We start from the raw sequence: 24,427 nt of genomic DNA on the forward strand, positions 1-24,427 counted from the left end.
ACCTTTATAACATGTAGCATTATAAAGTTGTGAAATTCTTTGTACAGTGCCTTAAGTTCCTTGGCAGCAGTGTACTCTATAAATCTTATTGGTAATTCCGAGAATCTGGGAGTTAGATTGTTTCAGTTATTGAATTGAGTACATCGGCATGCTGCAAGATTTGCTTATAATAAGTACATACTTGCACGTTTCTATTAAGACTGCTAGTGCACTGTGAAATGGAAAAGCTTTCTCTGTAGTTATTTAAGAAGTATTGCTTTGTTTCCACATTCAATCTAGAAATACATTTTAGAAGTAAAAAATAGATGCATAGAATAAGTTAGTAGGCCAATCTGTGTTCTTGTATGGAGAGGGAGCACTGTGCCAAATGCTGTGCACGAGATGCAGAAGAAATGGATAGCTATCCTTGGGGAATGCAGGAGGGAAGTGATCTAGGGGTGATTCACAGGTCTGACAAGGCTCCCTGCTTGTGGAACAGCCAACCACATCCTTCAAGGTCGTTGGAACAGGGAGCACTACCAGCCATTTATCATGGCCCTTTTTATTATTATTATTATTATTTTTTTTTTTTTTTTGGTGAGGAAGATTGGCCCTGAGCTAACACCTATTGCCCATCTTCCTCTATTTTATATGTGGGATGCCGCCACAGCATGACTTGATGAGTGGTGTAGGTCTGCGCCCAGGATCCGAACCTGCGAACCCTGTTCCGCCAAAACAGAGCACGCTGAACTTAACCACTGCGCCACTGGGTATCATGGCCCTTTTTAGAGCTGAGTGAAATAGTCGATGACTTTTAAATTATCAGTCAACAGACTCCAGTTATAGAGATAAGAATGCCCACAAAAGCATTTGGCAGTTAAAAGAGTACCATTTAAGTGAAGGTAGTAAGATTGAGTCAACTACTAAAGAGCTGAAAGTTGCTGAAAACTTCCTGGAAAAGTTGAGTTTTTGACAAGCTGGCCTTAAAGAAGATGACACTACTGTTTTGGTGAAGAACATAAGGAAGGTTTGTAGACAGGAATTAGACAGTTATGTATAAAATAGGTTAACCTGGTTGAAGCGTAGAAGGGCAATAAGAGTTAGCTTAATGAGAGTTAGAGGTTTGGATTGTGGTGAGAGGTATTAATGGAATATTTTGAGAGAGAAGCAAAGGTTTTGTTATGTTTGTTTGTTTTTTGGTTTTTGGGTTTTTTTCCCCAATCTAGAGTGACCCTATCATCTAACTGGAAATCACACTATGACATTATGGCAGTCATCTTCAAATATTGGAAAGGCTGTCCATGTGGTGCTGGGTTATATTTACTCTCATTCTCTCCAGACGGTGAAACTGACCAATGGGAAGAAGTTACATGAAGACACTTGTGTCTTTCGGTTCATTATAGTTAAAAAACAACAGAAATGGCTTCACTGTCTATAAATATAATCGGTACTTTGGAAATTAGTCACTAGAATTACTTAAGTAAATATTGGGTCTCTTTATGGCAGGGATGTTATAAGGTAAATTTCTGCTGACAGTGGGAGGTTTGTGCTAAAATCATTTCCAACTTGAGCTTCTGAGAGTTTGTGTGAAATTATTAGAAGAGAAACTGGTATTGAGGCTCCTAGCTAGAAGGCTATGCCAGACTCCAGGTGTGTGGTGTAGTGAGAATCACTCTGAGGAGAAATACAGAAAATGTTGCTAGGAAATAATTTACAAGAATTGGGAATGGATTGAGGAGATCAGTGTTGGTGGAGTAATGGCTCCAAGGGGCATGGGCTTAGTTCATTAGGAGATGGCAGTGCCTTAATGGTAGGGAAGAACTCTCTGGTGGAAGATGCACAGGCTGTGAGTTAGTGGACCTGGATTCTAGGTCTAGCTTGCCAACCACTTTGAAGTGATGGGCAAGGCACTTAACTTCACTGAGGTTATATAAAATTTGAGCATTGGACTAAGTAATGTCCATAGTTTTCTTAATTTAGTAAAATCAAGAAGTTAAGGGATGGGCATGAAGGTTTATTTTATGTCATACTAGCCAGTAATTGTTTTGTTGTCCAAGTGGACATTTTCTTGACAACTTGATTAGTTGACTAATGAAAAGATTTTAGTTTAGCAGAGCAGGAATTTCAAATTATAAAGTTATCTTTGTTCAAGTGATGAATTCATAGAGGAAGACAAAGAAGAAAATGTCTTGAGTTCAGCCAGTAAAGTGTTACCAGTAGGGAGATCTGGCAATAGAGATTGCTTTTTATGAAAAATAGGTATGTAGCTTTCTTAAAAGAGCGTTTATTACATATGCAACCATGAGTGATGTGAATCTACTTACCTGACAGTCTTGTGAAAACTTAAGTATGCTACCAATCTGCAGAAGTGAGGTTCCAGAAAGATGCTACAAACAACCAGCTCAATCATAGAATATTTGCTACTGCTTCTGTATATATCTGTTTTTATGCTTGTTTCTATGAGTTTTTGTTTGAAAGTCTGTCTTTTTAAATAGTTACTTCTCTGTGTAAGAGAGACATACGTATTGAATTTAGTTTGAGTCCTCATGTGGGAGCCTCTAGGAAACCCAGTGACCCTAGGGAGGTGATCAAGAGTGGGGTTAGTGGTAGGGATTCTGTGTTTTCTTGGCTTCAGACTCGTTCATTCTTTGGCTGCAGTATTTTATGTCACCTGTCGATGTTGTAAAATGAAGCTTGTCTCTAAGGCATCTCAGCTTCATGAGACATCTCTAAACTATTTCCATGTCTTGAGGCATGCAGTGTTTTAACATAACAAAAGCAAAATGAAGAAAAGCCAAAACAAAAAATTCGTAGTGCTCTGAAACATGTTTGGCCTGAAAAATGTGGAATTACAGGGAACATGCTTTTTTTTCCTCTCCTGTAGTGTTTTTCTAGGATCATATATATAACTTTGTTTAGTGTTTATGGAAGGAGTCTACTGCTGCCTCTCTGGCTCTGCCATCAGCACCAAGTGGAGCTCTGCCTAGTCACCCTTGACCTTCCCTACCCAAGAGCAATAGGCTCTTGTTTCTAATTTTAAAATCTTTTCTGATTTTAGGCTTTGACAAAATTCTTGAAATGTGTTAATTGGGATCTACCTCAGGAGGCCAAACAGGCATTGGAACTTCTGGGAAAATGGAAGCCAATGGATGTAGAAGATTCCTTGGAGCTGTTATCCTCCCATTACACCAATCCAACAGTGAGGCGTTATGCTGTTGCCCGGTTGCGACAGGCAGATGATGAGGTACATTATTATTCGTTACTCCTCCTCAACGGGGTACATTTTAAACTAGAGACTGGTTGTAGACTCTGTGTGTGTGTGTGTATATGTGTGACAGAGAGAGAGAGATTTTTAGAAGGGAAGAGGATATACTAGATGTGTTTTCAGAAATAAAATTAAAATATTCCTCCAAGGACTCCCTCTGTGAAATGAAAATTTACTTCCTGATCTGTTACGTGATAGGACAGTCTCTCCCAGGACATTGACCTGGCAGCAGAGCTTGCACTGCTCTGTCTGGAAAAAGGAATTCTAATGAAAAATGGTTTAATGCAGCACCGGCTAGGGAATAATTCAGATCCCCTCTATCAGTCAGTATACAACAAGCCACATTTAATTGTAGCCTTGAAAAGCCCTTGGGGCCTTTAAAGCATAGAAATGCATGGTCATCTTATTCTCCCTCAAACCCCCTTAACCCTTCAGCTGCTGACGGTTATGTGTATCTGTAGATTTTCTGAAGGTGGTTTTGAATCCTCTGGAAAGCAAAGACTGCAAATCTTATGCTGGCTATTTATATACATATGGAGTCACCACGGAAGGAGGAACACTCTGTTGACACAAATCATTGCTGGACTTTGAATTTTAGTAATTCCCAATGAGGCAGACTAATCCAGCAAAATTTTTTACTTATTAATTATTATAGAGTGAATGTGTTCTCAACCTAATAGTTTATGCTAGCCTGTAGGGCTTATGGGATATGAGATAACTCTACTCAAGCCTCAATATATATATATATAGGAATGCTGATCCCATAGAACAACTTTTTTTTTTTTTTAATTTTTTTTAGGAAGATTGGCCCTGAGCTAACATCTGTTGCCAATCTTCCTCTTTTTCTTTTTTCTCCCCAAAGCCCCAGTAGATAGTTGTGTACCATAGTTGCAGAGTTGTAACTCTTCTATGTGGGATGCCACCTCAGCATGGCTTGATGACCGGTGAGTAGGCTAACCCTGGGCTGCCAAAGCAGGGCATGAGGAAGATTGGCCCTGAGCTAACATCTGTTGCCAATCTTCCTCTTTTCCTTGAGGAAGATGTGCCCTGAGCTAACATCTGTGCCAGTCTTCCTCTATTTTGTATGTGGGTCGCTGCCACAGCATGGCTGCCGAGGAGTGGTGTAGGTCCACTCCCCAGAACCAAACCCAGGCCGCCAAAGTGGAGCGTGCTGAATTTAACCACTAGGCCATGGGGCCGGCCCCTCAGAGACCTTTTTTTTAAAAATAAAAAGTCATTTTGAATTCATAGTGGTATCTGCATTTCAAGAAGCAAAATGCAGCATTTTAAGGTTGATAGTGCGTGTGTACATTTAATTATAATAAAATTTAAACACTAAAGTAAAAAGTGTAGTGAATGCTCACATATAATTTACCCATCTTCAGCAGCTGCCAACTCATAGCCAATTTTGTTTCATCTATAACACCACTTACTTTCTCCTCCCTATCCCCTACCTGCCACTAGATTATTTTGAGGCAAATATCAGATCTGAATAGGATGTTTTTCACTCTCCTGTCAAAAAAGCAGTTCTAAGCATTGTGAATATCTTTGCCTTTCCCGTTGTCTTTGCTTTATCACAAGTAAAAAATTTATTACAATATTTATTTGAAATATTGAAATATTTATTTTGATATTTGTTAGAAATGTCACTTAAGTCATTAATTCTCTGTCTATGTTTGACATGAGTCATAGAGTTTATATAAAGGCCTCTGGGCTGTAGTTGAGACAGCCCCTGGATGTGAGTTGAGAATTTAAATTGAAAAATTGTAAATCATCATTTTTGATTTGACTTGACTTCCTTTACAAGCTTAGAGCCTAGCTATTTGATTATCTCTGGAGTTATGTGTTCATGCAGATGAACTATTTCTAGACCATTTTATAATTTTTGTTATGAGATAGAGGATAATGATAGAAACATTGTGTGCATTCTAAACTTGAAAATATGGTTCAACTATTGTTATGTTTTTTGAGATTTTAGAGATATAGCATAAATAATATGGTGGTTATCTCTTGATTTCCCTTTCTCTGAACTTAATTCAGTAATGAATTGTATTTACTCAGCTGAAAAAAACAAAGCTCTTTTAATTCTTTACTACTGGTTCTTCAGGTGTACATTAAGATCTGAATTTTGTCTTTTCTCTGACTCTGTGTGCCTTTATATATGTCTTTGTGAACACTGTATATTATTCTCACCTCAGTTTCTTATCCAAAAAAATAGTGATAATAGCTGCTTATGTCGCTTTATAGTTATGAAGAAAAAATTATGTGGGGCAAAGTTTTGAAAACTACTTATACACGTATGCAGAAAGATTGCACATTTATATTATGTAAATTTCATACTAAAATTATTCATATACATTTCATTCGTAATTAGTTTAAAATATCCCTTGTTTCTGCTTTGTCTGTGGAATACAGTATTTATGGTTTTATAAACTTCAAATTTTTTTGGTATTAGAATCATATAATCATAGCATCAAAAGATACATCATGTGACTATGTCTAAACATCCACATCTTGGATAACTGGAAAACTTGAATGAAAAATTCTGTGTTTTATGTTTGTACAGTTAGTCTAATTTCTTGAATATGCCATAGTCTCTCCAGTAGCCATGCCCTTATATGTGTTACTTCATCAGCCTGGAGGAGTATTCATCCTGTTCATCCTTCAGGCTCTAGCCCAGACCTCATCACTTCTGGGAAACCTCTCTTAACCATCCCACCAAGCAAGCGACATTTTTGTTTGCTTGTTTCCTGCTCCCACAGCATTCGTTTTATTCCTTTGCTGTAATATTCATCTTTTTTTTTTCTGATCTCCTTTGCTTTTTAATTATGAAGGAAATAATAATATAGAAAGTAATACTCCTTATGACAGGCCCACTCCTCCCACCATTTCTTATCTCCAGAAGGGTAGCCACTTATAAATCCTGTCATATATTCTCTATGCAAATTGCAAGTGTATATATGCATGTACAGTATATATACTTCTCACTTTTCAAAAATGAACACAATTAGCATATTTATTTGTGTTCTATACTATATGTGTTCTATACTATATGTAACTTGCCAACTTAGCAGTGTATCTTGGACATTTTCTCATTAGCAACACATATATTTGGTGTCCATAAAGTCTGGAAACATAGGCAAATGAATGTCCATAATGATGTCAAGACGTTTAATCTGTAAAAGAAGAATGCTATGTTTCTAGACTTTATGGACACCTGTAGTTCTACCTTACTGTTTTTAAACAGCAGCATATTTTACTGCAGGTTTGTTTTATAACTTGTTTAATCAGTCCATCTCTTTTGATGGGCAGTTAGGTTGTTTACAGTCTTCTGCTATAACTGTATTTTAGTGAACAGACTTGTGTATATGTTTTTTTCCATATTCTTTTTTTTTTTTTTTGAGGAAGATCGGCCCTGAGCTAACATCTGCCAGTCCTCCTCTTTTTGCTGAGGAAGACTGGCCCTGGGCTAACATCCATGCCCATCTTCCTCCACTTTATATGGGACGCCGCCACAGGATGGCTTGCCAAGCGGTGCGTTGGTGTGCGCCAGGGATCCGAACCATCGAACCCCGGGCCGCTGCAGTGGAGTGCGCGCACTTAACCACTTGCGCCACTGGGCTGGCCCCTTTTTTCCATATTCTTGAATAATAGCTTGCATTGAAATTACTGGGCCAAAAGATATATGCCTTTTACATTTTGCTGATAATCCTCTGCAAGTTTTCTCTTTTAGTGCTTGTATCATACTTTAAAAAAAATTACAGTAGCTTTTATAATACCTTTAAATATATGATTCATCAACTCTTCTCCCTTCTTTTTTTTGTTACAATTTTTTAAATAATTATTGTACATTTATTCTTCCCATGAATTTTAGAATAATTTTGTCACTTTTTTAAAACTTCACCAGAATCTTAAGTGGAATTACATTACACTTATATATTACATTAGGGAAAAATTAACATCTTTATGATATTAAATCTTCTCTTCTAGAGATATATGATTTTTTTATTCATTCAAGTCTCGAATTTATAAAAATCTTATACATTTCTAAAAATTAGTTTTATTCTCTGATAATTATTGTTACTATTATCAACTAACTCAACTCTTTTGTTTCTTTTTGTTAGTTAAATGTGGAAAACTTTTTTTGTGTTTTTGTTTTAATATATAGTTTTTATCTAGTCACTTTAGTGATTTCTCTTATTAGTTCTAATAGATGTTAGGTAGATATTTTGCAGGTTTAGCATCGGGCTATCTGAAAAACATCAGTATATAATATATACTGTATATGAAATCTATGCTGATAGATTTCCTAATGTTATACTGGCCCTACATCTATAAAATAAATCTTACTAAATCTTTTAATATCTTTGTGAATTTGATTTGCTAATATTCTATTTAGGGATTTTTTTAAAGTCATATTTCTTACTGCTGTGTGGCTCAAAAGGAGAGAGAGATGCCCCATTAGAATTTAAGGAGGAAGTGACATTTGAGATAGACATTGAAAGAAGAGCAGAATTTTCACAGTTGGACATGAGTTTACATTCCAAGCGGAGAGAGCAATATGAGCAAAGGCAAGGAGATTGAAAAGTACAAGAAAAATAGCAAGTATTTCAACTTTAACAGGAGTGTAGGATATATATAGGTGTATGGGAGACAAAATCAGAACTCATGTCTTCTGTAACTGTAAATGCCTATATGAAGAGTTACTCTTAATTTGGTAAGAAATGAGAAGTCAGGGAGTGATTTTGACATGGGACTTTGGATTTGCACTCTGCAGCATTAGAATTATCTTGTTCTTGAGAAAAATGGTGATCACTATCTAGATAATATTTTATAACTCTTGGGAAATTTTTACTGAATCGCCTGCGATAGAAACCTGATTTTTCTTTTGTTCTATGCTTAGGTCCTTCATGCTTGGAGGAATTTTGTATTTTTCAAGATGTGATTATATAATGAGCAAATAGACTTTGTATTTACTATTGATGGTAATTCATTTTCATACAAATGAAGGAAAGTATAGTTTGAATATAGAATACTAGATGACCAACAAATCAGATGGTGATGAGTGACTTAAAAAGAGGAAAGTTTTCCTCTAAATTTCCCCTTCCTGGGGAATTTAATAACAATGCAGCCTTTTGATTTCATGTGGTTAGTCTTTTTGGTAATTGGGAAAACACAACCGGTGATAGATTCAGCAGCACTTCTTTTTTTTTTTTTTTAAGTTTTATTTATTTATTTTTTCCCCCAAAGCCCCAGTAGATAGTTGCATGTCACAGCTGCACATCCTTCTAGTTGCTGCATGTGGGACGCGGCCTCAGCATGGCCAGAGAAGCTGCGCGGCGGTGCACGCCCGGGATCCGAACCCAGGTCGCCAGCACCGGAGCTCGCGCACCCAACCGCCAAGCCACCGGGCCGGCCCTCAGCAGCACTTCTGAAGCATGCCTCTGTAATGAAGGCTAGCAGTGAAATCGGATAGCTTACACCTCCCAAGAAGGATACTTGTCATTACATAGTTAGATCAGTTTTCTGTTATGCAATACACTTTTTTCCTTAGAAAAAGCATGTAAGTATACCTATAGCGATTGGAGCTGCAAATCTCAAGTAAAATAATAGAAAATCAGATACTTGTTGCTCCAAATAAAAAATGGTTTTTAGAAACAACACTGTAGAGGTGCTTGGATACAGTCACTTAATTTTCCTGGTCACTGACATTGACATATTTGAATAAGAGTAAACCAGTTAACCTTACATTTAATTTTTTTGTGAAAAAATCATATTTATTGCTGAAATCATGTGTATTAATTACTCTGTCAGTATTTGGATAATGACAAAAATATTGACTATGTCAATGTAAGAAAAAAATTATGAAGAAAATATATTATGGTATTAGCTAAGGGAAAATAGGTTGTTGTAGTCTCTGTCCTCATGGAGTTTATAATGTAGTGGAAAAGACATAGAGTAAATATGCAAGTAATTACAAATGCTATAGGTGTTACAAATAAGAAAGGAAAGGGTGGGCCATGAAATTTTTACCGGGAATTTGATCTGGTTTCTGGGCTTAATGAGGAGAGAGACTGAATTGAATCGGTAGATGCGAAGTCTCAGAATGAGCTAATTATGAGTTTTGAGGGACTAACTAGGTGATTGGCAATTAGAATTGGAAAATAATAGATACTTTTTTAATATTTTTGAGTTTTGTGAGTTTCTTCAGTTTGTAATTATTTTTAAAAGTAAAATTTTTGGAGTGTTTTTAATAGTCGTTGGGAAGGGTTAAGAACTACATTTATAGAGTAAGACGGGAAACGTTTCCATCCTAAACATTAAACCTAAAGATCCTTTAAGGGAAAACTCAAAAAAGTTAAAGGTACTTTTTTAACACTTTTTAAGTCCTAATTATCCCATTAAATGTCAATAGAACTATGGGAAATTTAGGCTTAGGAATTTGTTTTCTTCAAGCCATTATTGGTAGTTGGCAGGAAAGTAAGCATTTCGCTTAACCAAGAGTATTAAAATTAAAATGTTTGTTTTATAGGATTTTCTATTTAAGAAGCAACCCAAATTCTCTAAAACCTGAGCTTTCAATGACAACAAAAAAGAACACAAGATTTTTAAAAATCCTAACCAGAAAAAGTTATAAAACAGAAATTCTTTGAAAACTTGAAAATTTGGAGTTTCTTATGTAATCTTAGATATAAAATGCTGATATCTGATCTATTGTTGAAAAAAGAATCCTCCCCCAATTTCTTACTTTTATATGAACCATCTTGAGCCTTTTTTTTGTTTTTGTTTTTTGCTTTGCTTTTGGGTACTACATTTACTGGCCACCTACTCTGTGCCAGGCACTATTCTGTGACTTGCTTTTGTTAGCTGATTTAATCCTCATGACTCATCTCTAAGGTTTATATGATTATGTCCGTTTTACAGATGAGGACCCCGTGAGGTACCAACAGGTTAAGTAACCTAGTAACCTGCCAAAGGTAACACAGCTGATGAGTGGTAGATAAAAGTAAATTGTTAGCTTGGTATTTAGGAATAAATTATGTGTATAATTATATTTCATGTTTTTCTAATATTGGCTTATTTTTTGTTTATTTTCCAGGATTTGTTGATGTACCTATTACAGCTGGTCCAGGCTCTCAAATATGAAAATTTTGATGACATAAAGAATGGATTAGAACCTACCAAGAAGGATAGTCAGGGTTCAGTGTCAGAGAGTGTGTCAAATTCTGGAATAAATTCTGCAGAAATAGAAAGGTATGGATATCCAGGGAGGACTTACTTTCAAATCTGATAGTTTCTCCCATTTTCAAACTTCTTCCTTTCCTTTTTTCCCAGATGTACCAAACCCTAGTTGGTACTTAGTTTGAAGTTTTACCACTGAATAAGGCAGGTACACTCACAGAACACAAATTACTATCTTACAGGGCAGCGTTTTGCAGGCTATTAGAATACTTGAGTTAAAATCCTGACTCTGTGTGAGTTACATACTCTCTGTGTGGCCCCAGTTTCTCATTTTAAAAATGGGGGTACAGCAATAGTAACTGATATTTAAGGGTTGTTGAAAGATCAAATGAGTTAATACACGTAAAGCATTTAGAAAAGCGTCTGACACATGGTGCTTAGTAAGTGTTAGATACTATTACTGTGGATGCAGAAATAAAATGAAGGACAGGGCGTGTTAGTGGGCTCAAATATTTTATTATAAAGTTGTATTTTTATTGGCTGCTTTTCACCTCTTTAGTAGTTATACTAAAAAATATAGCATGTTACTTGAATTAAAAGTCAGCTGTTAACAATCATAGCAATTAAGAACTCCCACCTCTGTAGCAGACATTGTGAGGTGGTCCACATATATTAACTCATTACAGTAATCCTCTGAGACGGGTATGCATATCCCTAGTTTAGAGATAAAGGACTTAACAAGAAGTTAAGTAAATTGCCAAAAGTCTTGTATCTTGCAAATGGTAGAGTTGATTCCAAAGCCCATGTTTTTCTACTTTGCCATTTTGCTTTTCATAAAAATCTTAAAATTGGGATAAATAGGAACCTTTGGGTAAGAAATCTGAGGTTCAGTGATTATAAAATTTGTTTTGTGAAGGTCATGAGATTTGTTAATGACAGAATGAGGTCTAGAATTCAGATTTCCTGAATCAGTCCAATTATTTCAGTTATCAGTGAGCTCAAGATATATTTCTGAATTTTGTTTTATGATTATGATAATGCTGTTTTTTATCTTCAGTGTTTCATTTGGAGAAGAACTGAAAAACAGGAAAAACCACTGTTTCTTCCCTAGGCTGCTTTATATTTTTCTATTTTTAAGAGAAGAGACCCCTTGCATTTTCTCCCACTGTACACCGGAGGCCTTCAGTCTCTAATCATGCTTATTTACCTTCCTTCTTGCTTATGTCACCTAGAATGTTTTATTAGAAGTCTAAGATTTCATGACAGGATGTATACTGTAACCCAATGTTTCTCAAATTATGGTCTGCTGGTCACTAATTTTTGTGTGTTTTTTTAAAAAGATAACAAAGAGGTGAGCGTGGTCTTGTGGCCAAATATATTTGGGTTTAAAGCGAAATGGGTTTTTTTTTTAAACTACAGTATTTATCAAAACCTTTAATATGCAAACTCGCACTGAAAAATCTCCAAGAGGCTATTACCCATTTTCTTTGATTATGGAGCCTCTTTTTCCAGAACATAATGTGACTCTGGTGTGCACAGAACACACTTTAGGAAGTGATGCTTTAACCAGACACAATTGGGACCATCTATGCTAAAAAAAAATGTGTATCTTCTCTTATAGACAGAATATTTTACATATCAGTGATACTTATTATTATCTTTTCAGCTCCCAAATTATAACCAGTCCCCTTCCTCCAGTGTCTTCCCCTCCTCCTGCCTCTAAAACAAAAGAAGGTTCAGATGGTGAAAATCTGGAGGTGAGTACAAAGCTTTTCAAGTTTCCTATAGGAGAGATCTCAGCAGATAAACATTTTATGTTGGTCTTTTAAACGTTGATTTTGATTAATAAACTAAATATTACAACTTTATTAAATAACTTGTTTTATGATGCATGTTTATGACTTTTCCTCTCAGCAAAAAGTGCCAGATTATCCTCAATTCAACGCATTTTATTGGTGCTTTGGGCATATAAATGGATTCATATGCAATGTGAAAATAAACTGGGCTTAAATATTTTATTAAGGGAATGGGAATATTTATTGTTAACGTATTTATGAACATTACTGTAATTGTCGGTGTGATTACATTGTAGAAATATATGACTTTGATGCTAGGGATAATACACTAAGCAGCTGTTTTTAACTCTTACTGAAAAATTGTCAAGTCCTGTTAGATAAGTAGACTAATTTTTAAGGTAAAACAGGCCTGTTTGGCTAGTGCTACTCTGAAAAGTACGTTTAGAAGTGTATTGCAGAAGCTGATCTAGTATGTATTGTTGAATTTCTCCCCAACACTTCTAATTTGCAAAGAATCTTTCACACCCCTGATGTCGAAAGCTTGTAATACATGCTTTGATATTAGAAAGTTCAGTTGATTTTTCTAATGTTGTATATATATTGCTTTTAGTCAAATTTTAGGAGTTAATGTTGATGACTGAATGACTCTTGTTTTCACTATTGACTGTTAGCCAAAGTTTGAATGCTTGCCTACCTCTTAACATAATAGAAAATAATGAAAAAAGATTTTAAATTACAGGATCATAGAATCCTTAGGGGAGCCTTTTAAGGAACCATTCAGCTCCAGTTGAATTATTTTACCCTTTCAAAGTTAAGATACTGATTTATTGATTCAGTAATTCATTCATTCACACATATTTTTTGAGCTTTTATTGTGTACCAAAAGCTATTCTAGATGCTGGGGATGATGCAGCCGAGAACAAAACAGTCAAAATCTTAGTGTTCCTGGAGCTTACGTTCTAGTTTTTGGGTGGGTGATAGTAATATTTATGTATAGTAGAAGAGATAAAGATCTCTATTTTCTGTGGAGAAAACTGAATTAGAGAAGGATGATAGGGAGTGTTGGGGTAGGATTAGGTGGTTGCAATTTTGAAAAGATTGGTCAAGGAAGGCCCTCCTGGAAAAGTGGCATCTTTGTAAAGATGAAGCAAGTGAGGGAACAACCATATAGTGATTTGGAGGAAGAGCATTTCGGGCAGAAGGAACAGCAGATATAGAGACCCTAAGACCAGAGCTTAGGTGTGTTTTTTGGGGAACAACAGAGGCTATTATTCCTGGCTGGGGAGTGAGCAAAAGAAAGCATGGTGGAAGATTAGGTCAGAGAGAGAGCAGAAGATCAGTCTTGTAGGGCCTTGAAGGTCATGATATTGAATAACTTTTGCTTGGAAGCTATTGAAATAATCCATGTAGGAGGCTTGAGCCAGGGTAGTTTATGTTGAATATTGTGTGAAGTGATTAGATTCTCAAAGTTATGTTCGGAATATAGTTTTACGCACTACATATCACTCAAAACTTGAGGCTAAAAATATTTCTGTTATTTCTGTTATTTATATATTTCTGTTATTTCTCTTGTGACTGATGAACCCGTCTGTTGTTACTCAATGATTATGCCATTTTACCTTTTTCTCAGCTGAATAGTTCTTTAAAGGGTTCAGGTAATCCAAGCTATCCCAGAAACCAGTGGGAATCATCTTGAGTGATGTTTCCTCCCCTTCCTTTGCCCCCTGTAGAGTAATAATACTGTGCAAGCAGTCATTACCCTTAGGATATCCCTAAACAATTAAATGTCTAGGAATATCAAGCTGAGATCCAACCATGCTGAATTCCCTCTCTTCTTATCACTGCTTGAGATAGCAACATCCTATCTCTTCCCTGACACCTAAGGAGTGTCTTGTTTTCTTCCTCTTTCCTTTCCTTGTTTTTCTTAGAGTTTTAGGAAACCACCATGTATGCCTGGCCAAATGTTAGAAAGAAGATAGAAACTCAGTTAATCTCATTGCCCAAATGTGGTCATTTTTCATGAGTTCCATGGGTTCTTGAAAAGAAGGTATATTCCCCAGTTGTTGGGTAAAGCATTGTACATGTGTCACTAGAGCAAGCTTATTAATTGTGTTGTTGAAATCTTATGTACCCTTGCCTGATGCTGGATCTGTGACAGAATTAGGGTAGAATTCCCCCTGTATACTGATGGAATTATCAGTTTCTTCTTGTATTTCTGTTGATGTTTGCTTGAAATATTTTGAAGCTCTTTTATTAGGTGTATTCATGTAAATTGAATCTTTTATCACTGTTTAGTAACCGTCTTTATATCTAATCGTGTTTTTGCCTTAAAGTCTATTTTGTCTGATTAATAGAGCTTTGTCTTGATTAGTATGCACTAGTGTAGCTTTCAGTCCTTTCCTTTCAATATTTTTGTAGCCTTTTATTTTAGGTTTATCTCTTGAAGATAACATATAGCTAGATTTTGTTTTTTAATCCAGTTTAGCACTCTGTCTTTTAACTGGAACTTTTACCCCATTTGTTTTTATTGTGATCAGAGCTATATTTGGATTTATTTCACCATCTTATGTGGTACTTTCTATTCTTTCTTATTTTTTTCTTGTCTTTTTTTTTTTTGTTCCTTGCCTGTATTTGGCTGGATCCCCCTCCCCATCCTCTATCTCCACCCCCAGCTTGGAGGTTATATTGTCCATATCAGTTCTTTCAATGGTTATACTAAATACTTTAACATCTTTCCTTAACTTTGTCTAGCATAATCAATATTACCCTCCTCCAAAACAAGTATACTTCTTGTATGTAATTTTTATCCAGTGATTTAGTTCTGTCTTGTTTAACCCCCAAATTAGAAAATATTATTGTATACAATCAGTAACTCTTTAAAGGTACTTAGGTCTCTGTTTCCCTATTCACCATTTCTTCTTCTACCTCTGACCTTCAGTATGAGATCATTTTCTTTTTGCCTAAAGCACATTTTTCTCTTCTAATTGTTTTTAAATTTTAAAATATTGCTTATACAAACTGAGTGTAAAAATTTATAGGATGTGTCACCTGTTTCACAAGTGTTTTTAAATTTAATTCTTCCCGGGCCAGCCCCGTGGCTTAGCGATTGGGTGCGCGCGCTCTGCTGCTGGCGGCCTGGGTGCGGATCCTGGACGCGCACTGACGCACCGCTTCTCTGGCCATGCTGACGCCGCGTCCCACATACAGCAATTAGAAGGATGTGCAACTGTGACATACACCTATCTACTGGGGCTTTGGGGAAAAAAAAAAAGGAGGAGGATTGGCAATAGATGTTAGTTCAGAGCCGATCTTCCTCAGCAAAAAGAGGAGGATTAGCATGGATGTTAGCTCAGGGCTGATCTTCCTCAAAAACAAAAAACCTTAAATTTAATTCTTCCCTATTTATGCTCTGTAAATAATTTTTTAATGAAAGCATAGTGTCAAATGAAACACATGCGTTTTCTATTTAAATATATACTTTAGTATGTAAAAGTATACTGTCCTCATATAGTCAAAGATAAGCTTTAGGCCTGGATTCTACCTGTTAAACTTATTTAACATTACGTTTGGCATTTGGCATTACATTATGGCTTTCTGATTGAGGAGTTTCCTTATTGGGTTTTTAAATGTTGCACATTTAAAATGTAGTGCTAAGATTTTAGCTCTAGAATTGGAGATAAGATTCTTGCCACCACTGAAAGCAGTGAGGTATCTGCTATGTGGTAACAGTCTTGTATTACTCTAGCTTACTTTCTTAAATGCCCCTATTGCATTGAAACTTCAAATCCATTGATCTCTACCCTTTTATTTGTTCATCGGCCCCCTTCAATATTTAGTTTTCTCTGAATATAGCTTTTATCCCAAGGCTCATAATTTTAATCATTCTTTTATTAGTACCGTCAGTTCTCCTGGCAAAATCTCACCCCTTGATAAGCCTAATTAATTACCTAATTTCTCTGTGCCTGAATATTGCAGAAGAAAAGCACATGGCCTAGCCTATTGGTATCATTATAAATTCACGATCACACACATCAGCTGGGCACTCAGCACTGTCTGCCATCTTACATTTCTCTAGGTGGGTTGTTCTCCCTGCTCTGCAGTGACTCTCATACCTTTTCTTCTCTGTTCTTCATGCCCTGCCTCCCAATCTTCAAGTGACAGATGTACCCCATACTTAATGGAAACAAATAGAAGCCCTTAGGTAAGAATGGTCTCAATTTCCCATCACCTGGTTTACAGACATGAATCCCTTCCCTTCCTTTCTTTCTGTTTTCTTTTCAAATTTTTTTTAATTTATTTTATTTTTTTCCCCCAAAGCCTAGACAGTTGTATGTCATAGCTGCACATCCTTCTAGATGCTGTATGTGGGACGCGGCTTCAGCATGGCCGGACAAGCAGTGTGTTGGTGCGCGCCCGGGATCCGAACCCGGGCCGCCAGCAGCGGAGCGCGCACACTTAACTGCTAAGCCACGGGGCCGGCCCTTTCTGTTTTCTTACACAGAAGAAATATAACTCCCATCAAAGATATGATCGCTTCTTTTCCTGGTAGAAATATTCAAGTATGTGTTAGTATCTCCCATCTTAAAAATTCAAAAGTGAAAAAGACAAGACAAAACAAAAACTCTCCCTTGACACCACATCCCTTGAAATAGCACCATATTTTCTCACTTCTCTTCATGATCAAGCTTCTCTAAGGAGTTGTTTGTACATTCTGACGCCCTCTTTCCTTTCTTTCCAGTCTTTAATCCACATCATTCTGGCTTTGCTTCCCATCATTATATTAAAACTTACTTTGCTAAAGTAGTAATACTAATGACTTTAATGTGTGGTTGCACTTACTTTTCAGTTCCTCTCAGCAGCATTCAGCAAAGTAAATGACTCCCTTCTTGAAAAACTAGCTCTTCTCATGGTTTAGATGATCCCATACCTCTCTTGTTTTCTCTTCACCTCTCTGGCTATTCCTTCTCAGTTTCCTTCATCAGCACTTTCTCTGCTGCTTGACATCTTAATGTTCCTCAGGGTCCTCTTCTGTTCTCAATTTATACTCTTGCCCTAGGCTGTACTGATAAACTCAAATTTATATTTCTAGTGCATTTCTCTCATCTGAGTTTTAGATTCATATATCCAAATACCTACTTAATCTCCATTGTATATCTGACAGGCATTTCAAATTTAATATTTCAAAATACAACTCTCTCTCTCCACACTAGCCTCACTTGGAATTTCCATCTGTAATGTAACAAATCAACCCATTTGTTAAATCCATAAATTTGGGAGTTACTGTCAATTTTTTTTCATTCCTACTTCCTCTCCCTCAGCAAGTCCTATTAATTCTTCCAAAGTAGTTTTAGAATCTCTACACTTCTCTCCATTTCTACTCTCACCGTTCACTCTTCTAGACTATTTTAATAGCATCTTAACTGATCTCAGGTCTATACTTTTCAGAGAAACTGGAGTCATTTTCATAAAATGTAAATCAAATCATCTCACTCTCCTGCTTAAGACTTTTAAATATCCTTTGCTTTAAAAATAAAATCCATACTCAATATTGTGACTTAAAGGTCTTGCACAGTTTGACCTTTGCCTACCTTTTCAGCCTCCTTTACTTTAGTGTTCACTATACTTTAGCTACATTGGGCCTTTTTAAAATTCCTTAAACAGTCAAGTTCATGGCCTTTATACGTAGTGTCATTTTGGTCTTGCCTAAATATCACATCCTCATTGCTGCCTTTTCTGACCTCCCAATCTAAATTATTTCTATAGCTCTTTCTTGAATGTCTCTCTCCTCTACTAAATGTTAAGCTTACAGTAGGACAAGGAAATCTGGGAACCATGGTGTCCTTAGCCTCTCATATGCTGCCTGGTTTAGAATAAATATTGGATGAAGAGATGGAAGGATTGACAGATGCATGAAAATCTGATCTGTGACAGAAGTTATATAGATGAAAACTCATAGGCAAATGTAGACTCTCTTATTTCCCCCTTGTTATTAACAGATGGTAATATAATGTATATACATGTCTTTTAATTCTTTCAGCAAGATCTCTGTACCTTCTTGATATCAAGAGCCTGCAAAAACTCAACTCTGGCTAATTATTTATACTGGTATGTGAAATAATTTTGTTTATTTTCTTGTCACTCTTTAGGACTATTTTTTTTCCCACACTGTAAACACAAAGGCAGTTTAAAATAAGGTCTGATCAGTCATCAAAAGCCTCAATGCAGTATTTATATGTAGCTGTATTCCTTTACAACTGTTCTAATGAAAATGCTTATTTGCACCACTGTTTCTGTTTCAGTCACTTTCCAGGATCTAAGATAAAACTGGGTAAGGTCATGGGTTTTTTCAGTTTGATATCTGTTTGCTTTTATGCTATTTAAGTAGTGTAAATATGATACGTCACACTCCTTCAGGAATGTGTATTTTCGTAGTATTTACCAAAACATTTGAATTATACAAAAATAGAAAGTTGGAATTTGAAGTTATTTATCTCATAGATGAGGAAACTAAGGCAGAGGCATGATATAACTGAACTTGGTAAAACCTGAACTAGGATTAGATCATTTATCTTGTACTTTACTATTTACAGAGTGCTTTCAGTGACCTTTTCTCATTTGTCTCTGTGAAGTTAAACAGGGCAAGCATAAATGTTTCTGTTTTACGTGAGAACAGGTTTTCTGAGTGAGTTGAAGGAAAGAAAGAGAGAAACTAAGGCACAGAGAAGCTATCTGACTTCCTGAGACACAATATGAAGCATGGCTCCCTTTATCTGTCATAGAATTCTCGAGTGTAAAGGATGAGTAGCTTAAGCCATAACGAGAAATATTTTGGTTCAGTAAAGAAAGCACTAGGATTAAACACTAGACAAGAGAGCCTTCTGCAGTTTTACAGAGCAAACAAAGGACAGAGCCAGCTGGGTAAACCCTCCCTAAAGTCTTCTATATGTTTGACAGAACATGTTAAACTTCTTGACGTACTGATATTTTTTAATGGGAGAAATGATCTTTGATCTAATCTTACGGCTCAATTTACTGTGTTTACTTAAACAGTACAAATTAATAGATGTCCATTCTGAAAGCTCATTATTTTCGAAGAATACTGTGGCTTTCCATGAAGAAATTCAACAAAAGATTACCTTGTTTTACACTGAGTTTAGAAAAACTGTCCTGTAGGTCAAATCGAGCCTTACCTTCGTTCTCCCACTCTCCAAACATAATGTTGTTCTAGATACTGCCCCTGTAGCCAAGAAATAGGACACAAAATCAGAGGGCTCTTTTAACAAACACAGGTGTTCATTAGTTACATAAACAATAAATAATTGTTTAGTTTTAGTCTTTACGCTTTTCTTTACATTGAAGAGAAACCGCTATCAACAATCTTAACTGTCATTTTTTTCTCCCCCTTTGAAACCTGTGATTTGTTTTCCCTGTTAGCCTTAGTGGTGGGAAGAAAAGTAGTTCCTTGCTTTTACTTTAGCAGTTTACTATAATATTCATAAAACTACATTTCCCTCACATTAAATTTCAGTGTGTCTTTGAAAATATACCCACAAAATTTTTTGGCTAGTTGTTAATCACCATTTTTACTTTGAAAATTTTGCTTGGAAATTCTCATATTGCCAAATAGCTATTTCCTTTTAATGTAACCTCTTGCTTCCTAATGTTCTACATATTCAAATCTGAATTCTTTAGTGTATGTCTATTCACTGGTGGTATGGAAAACTATTTCCTCATGAAAATCTAAGTAAATATTTAAAAGGAAATAAAGAAAAAATATATGGGGCATGTTGCTGAGTTTTTGAGCAAGTACTTATAAGCTTCTTAGGTATTTTAAAATTAAGATTTCATATATTTTTAAATCATATGCTAAGAATTACTTTATAGGTACTTTTATTTCATTGCAATATTCATGGAAAGTTTTCTCTGGCTCAGAATTTATGGTCTAGAGTAGTCAATATTATAAGAGCCGTGTGTACATATATTGATTATGTGGTGTTTTAAAATTACGTATGTTTTTTGACTACCAGATTTCATTGTAAAATCTGAATTAGTTATGATAGAATCTTTGATCTCTTATTTCAAGTAGGAAGAGTTTTTAAACCATGCTGAAAGCAGCTGAACAGTAGGAAACCTATTAGGTGAGCAATTTCCAACAAGGTAACAGTGTCTGTTCAGAAAGAGCACTTTGTTTTCTCCATAGATAATAAACGAAGTGCAACCCCAGTCCCCAATCTTATAAGCATTCCATCAAATTTAGATTTGATTTGTGTTTTTCCACTATATCTGATTCACTGAAGCAATAGTGTGTATGTTCATTCTCTGAGAGGTAATTGTTTTTCCCATATTTACAGTTTACGTATTACATATTCACAAATACTCATGGGGCAAACAAGCTATTGATGTGGACTTCTGACTTTGGTAGACACTGCTTTTGTGATTGTAGGATGCAAATGTGGGTAATAATTTCAAATAATTGGTTTAAAATGATCATTCTCTTCCTTTGAACATGGACTGAATAGTATAAAAATATTAATCAAGTGTAACTGGCCGGCCTCGTGGCTTAGCGGTTAAGTGCGCGCGCTCCGCTGCTGGCGGCCCGGGTTTGGATCCTGGGCGCGCACCGACGCACCGCTTCTCCAGCCATGCTGAGGCCGCGTCCCACATGCAGCAACTGGAAGGATGTGCGACTGTGACATACAACTATCTACTGGGGCTTTGGGGGAAAAAAATAAATAAATAAATAAATAATCAAGTGTAACAATTTAAATGCCTCTCACTGTTAACCTTACTCTATTATAACAAATATATTACAATATAAATTTTAATTGTGCTATTTCCTTTTGAACATTTTGAATTTCCTTTTTTATTTGTTCCCTTTCCAGTGATTTAAACGGGATTCCTGCTATAGCCTAATCCTTGGGGGCCTATAGTTGTGCAGAGAATCCTTTTAAAATGAATAGTGTCAACCTTTTAAGCCACAGCGGGGAGTTATAGTCTCAATCTGTAAAGTGTTGGGCATCAGGATCTATAAATCATTCCAGTTTTTTATTTTTATAGCTATTCCAGTATGTTGAAATTGAAAGTAAACTTTGGTGCTTTGCCATGTTTTACTATAACTCTTAAGACCTTTCAAGGTAATAAAGGTTATTTACCCACAAAATGAAATTGCCGGGAAACAGGTAGCCCACTGATGTCATCTTACAATGGGTACCTGGGCAGGTTTGTCTGCATTTCTACTTGAAGATGACAGGTTGCAAGGGAATACCTTAGAGTGCTTTGTTGAATCTAGCTTACTGCTGTGAACAAAGAATTCAGAAATGATTCAGATCTAGGTGTTCCAGTCTTGCTCTAAATTTGTTCTTCACATTTAGAGATGATGCTGTCATTTTTATTTTAGATGGACTTTCTCTTTGCAGCAGAACTTTGGCTTGAATGATTTTGAGAGGTGTTTGATACTTGACCTTTATCATGAGCATCAACATATATCCTCAATCACAGGAAATGGCTGGGCCATTGTGTTTACTTGGGGGTCAGGGAGACCGGAAGAGAGCAGTGGAGCCTATATATGGTGGTCATCTGTATTGCTCATTTGGAAGTGAGTTTGCTACGTAAACACACAGGAAAAGACAATGGATATGCTAAGGTGATGGAGACAGTCAAGGACTTTAAAGGGTAGAAGGCTATGGATTAGATTTGAATAGGACTATATTGACAGTTTTATAGTTTAGAATCACTGTCTGTTTGACATTCTTAGGTGGTGTCCTGAAATGACCAAATATCCTGGAATGCCATGAATAGGAAATAGGAGTTTATCTTAACTGTTCTTAGCTTATTCATCTAGGACAGAGCTGTCCAATGAAACTTCCTGCGGTGATGGAAATAATCTACAATCCTGTACACATGGCTACTGAGCACTTGAAATGTGGATAATGTGACTGAGAAACTGAATTTTTAATTTTAATTAATTTTATTTTAAATAGTCATATGTGTCCTGTGGCTCTAGAAGGCTTTCTTGATTCAAGTTTCAAGAATACTTTCTTGAATTTTTGGTTTAGAACTCTTATTGTGAGTGGATATAGTGTCATGGTTCAGTTCCTCATACCACTTCACGGAAAATTCTAGGTTGTAGAACTCTGGGAATGTCTAGAACACCTGTTATTATTATGGTAAAGCATTGCACTGGGAAGTTGGGAGAGGAAGGCTTTTACTTTTATCATCTTTTAAAATGTTTCTGTGTATAAGACTATATGGGGTATGTCAGGGCCTACTGAAAATTTTTAGGGTATGGCATCTGGCATCAGTTTCTTTATAACCTATGAAGGGAGCTAGGAGTTTAACAGGTGAAACAGTGACAAGCAAGGTAATATTATCGACACAAGTTGTGTGAGAGGCTATGTCTATTCTAGAAAGTCAGAGAAGGAAGAAATTGTTAAGGTGTGTGAAGGCAAATAATAAGTGGCTGTGACTTGAAATTTGTGAAACACTATCAGTTAAGGAGGTTGAAAAGTTTCATGTGGTTTTTAAAAATAAAACAGTGTGAGAGTAAGCTTAGTAGAATAGAAAGAATTCTGGCCTAGGAGCCCAAAATCGTGGATTCTGATCTCAGCTCTACCAGCAACTAATTGTGCCACCATGGGCAAGACACAGCCTCTGTTTTACTTTGGTTAAACAAGCAGGTTGCTCTAGATCTGTATTTTTTAAACTACACCTCATGATCCATTGAAATCAATTTAAAAGTTCACAATCTAGTATTTATTTTCTACATAAAAATGAAATAGAACAGAATAGCAATTATTAACATATTGTTCATGGAATATTGCTACGTGAAACTTGTTTTCAGTTTTAAGCGTTTGTGTGCACAGATGTGGCTGTGTACCAAGTTGTGATATAAAACCTGTTTGTTATTATGGCTTGTTCCCATCAGAAAAGTTAGAAACACTGGATTAGATGACCTTTAAGATCTAATCCAGATCATTGCTTATATGATTTTGTAATTGTATAAATGGTTTAGGTTTAAGAAAACATTTATAATTTCTCGAACTCTCTAAAACCACAGTTTTATGATAGAAAGAAAAATTGAAGATTATATATGAATATTTAAGAAATGGGGAAATTGGATGGGAAAGAAAAAATCAATTTAAAATTTTATTCATCTTTCAGAAGTATGTTACTGAGAGGAGTAGCTTCAGAGTGGTTTTCAGAATGAGAGCATTATTTAATATTAAAAGTATTGTATTACATAGATTATGAACATGTTGTTCTGGAGTTCCTTGGTAGATACATGAGCTTAGATGATTTCTGAGGATGTTAATGTTCTATGTACCTCATAAAGTATTAGGAGAAAATGCTTGTTCTGATGCCAAAATTTTTAGAAAATCTAGGATACTGTACAAATTAAGGCATTACTATTATCAATTTACCTTTTATAGATGGTTGTATATGTTGTTCCTTAGTTTTCCACTTTAAAATGATTAATATATGATATTGTAAAATTACAAAATTATTATTACAAAATAAATGATGATAAAATGTGTTTCATTACTTCCATTTAATTATTTTTGCAAATGTGAATTAATCTGTTTTAATGGAAAAGTATGTTTACAAAATGAATCTGGGTTTCGTTTCACATTCATATGACTTAACATATTTTTTAGGTATGTGATAGTGGAATGTGAAGATCAGGATACTCAGCAGAGAGATCCAAAGACCCATGAGATGTACTTGAATGTAATGAGACGGTTCAGCCAAGCATTACTGAAGGTAACCATTAGGGAGCTTGGCAAGCACAGTGCATGGGTCAAATCTGGTCTATTGCTTGTTTTGGTATGTCCTATGAGCTAAGAATGGCTTTTATATTTTTAAATAGTTGAAAAAAATCAAAAGAAGAATAATATTTTGTGATATGTGAAATTCAAATTTCAGTTTTCATAATTTTATTGAAACATAGTCATACTCATTTGTTTTTATATTGCTTTTTTGCACTATAATAGGAGTTGAATAGTTGGAATGAAAGCAGTATGGCCAATAAGGCCTAAAGTATTTATTCTGGGCCCTTTATAAAAAGTTTGTTGACCCCTGATTTAATGAAATAAATCTATACATGAAACAAAAAAACCAAAGCTTTGCTTTTTCATTTCCCTCTGTGTTTTCTATTTTTCTTATCAAAACTAGGAGGTACCTTTCCAGAATTCTGGCAATGGTCATA

General features: G+C 35.7%; 1 protein-coding gene across 3 annotated transcripts in view; it reads left to right on the forward strand.

Annotated features, from left to right (window-relative positions):
- The window catches only part of PIK3C3 (phosphatidylinositol 3-kinase catalytic subunit type 3), a 142,943-nt gene that overhangs the window by 52,553 nt on the left and 65,963 nt on the right, over positions 1 to 24,427 (forward strand). For all 3 annotated transcript variants that reach the window (XR_009222447.1, XM_058557028.1, XM_058557029.1), the window contains exons 10-14: positions 3,038 to 3,223; positions 10,344 to 10,498; positions 12,093 to 12,183; positions 18,260 to 18,327; positions 23,877 to 23,982. Coding sequence is in view for 2 of the 3 variants with exons in the window: in XM_058557028.1 (XP_058413011.1) it covers positions 3,038 to 3,223; positions 10,344 to 10,498; positions 12,093 to 12,183; positions 18,260 to 18,327; positions 23,877 to 23,982 (606 nt within the window). In the remaining variant the exon portion in view is untranslated. The remainder of the gene's footprint in view (positions 1 to 3,037; positions 3,224 to 10,343; positions 10,499 to 12,092; positions 12,184 to 18,259; positions 18,328 to 23,876; positions 23,983 to 24,427) is intronic.

This window comes from Diceros bicornis, chromosome 16, assembly GCF_020826845.1.
Source record: "Diceros bicornis minor isolate mBicDic1 chromosome 16, mDicBic1.mat.cur, whole genome shotgun sequence".
Lineage (NCBI taxonomy): Eukaryota > Metazoa > Chordata > Mammalia > Perissodactyla > Rhinocerotidae > Diceros > Diceros bicornis.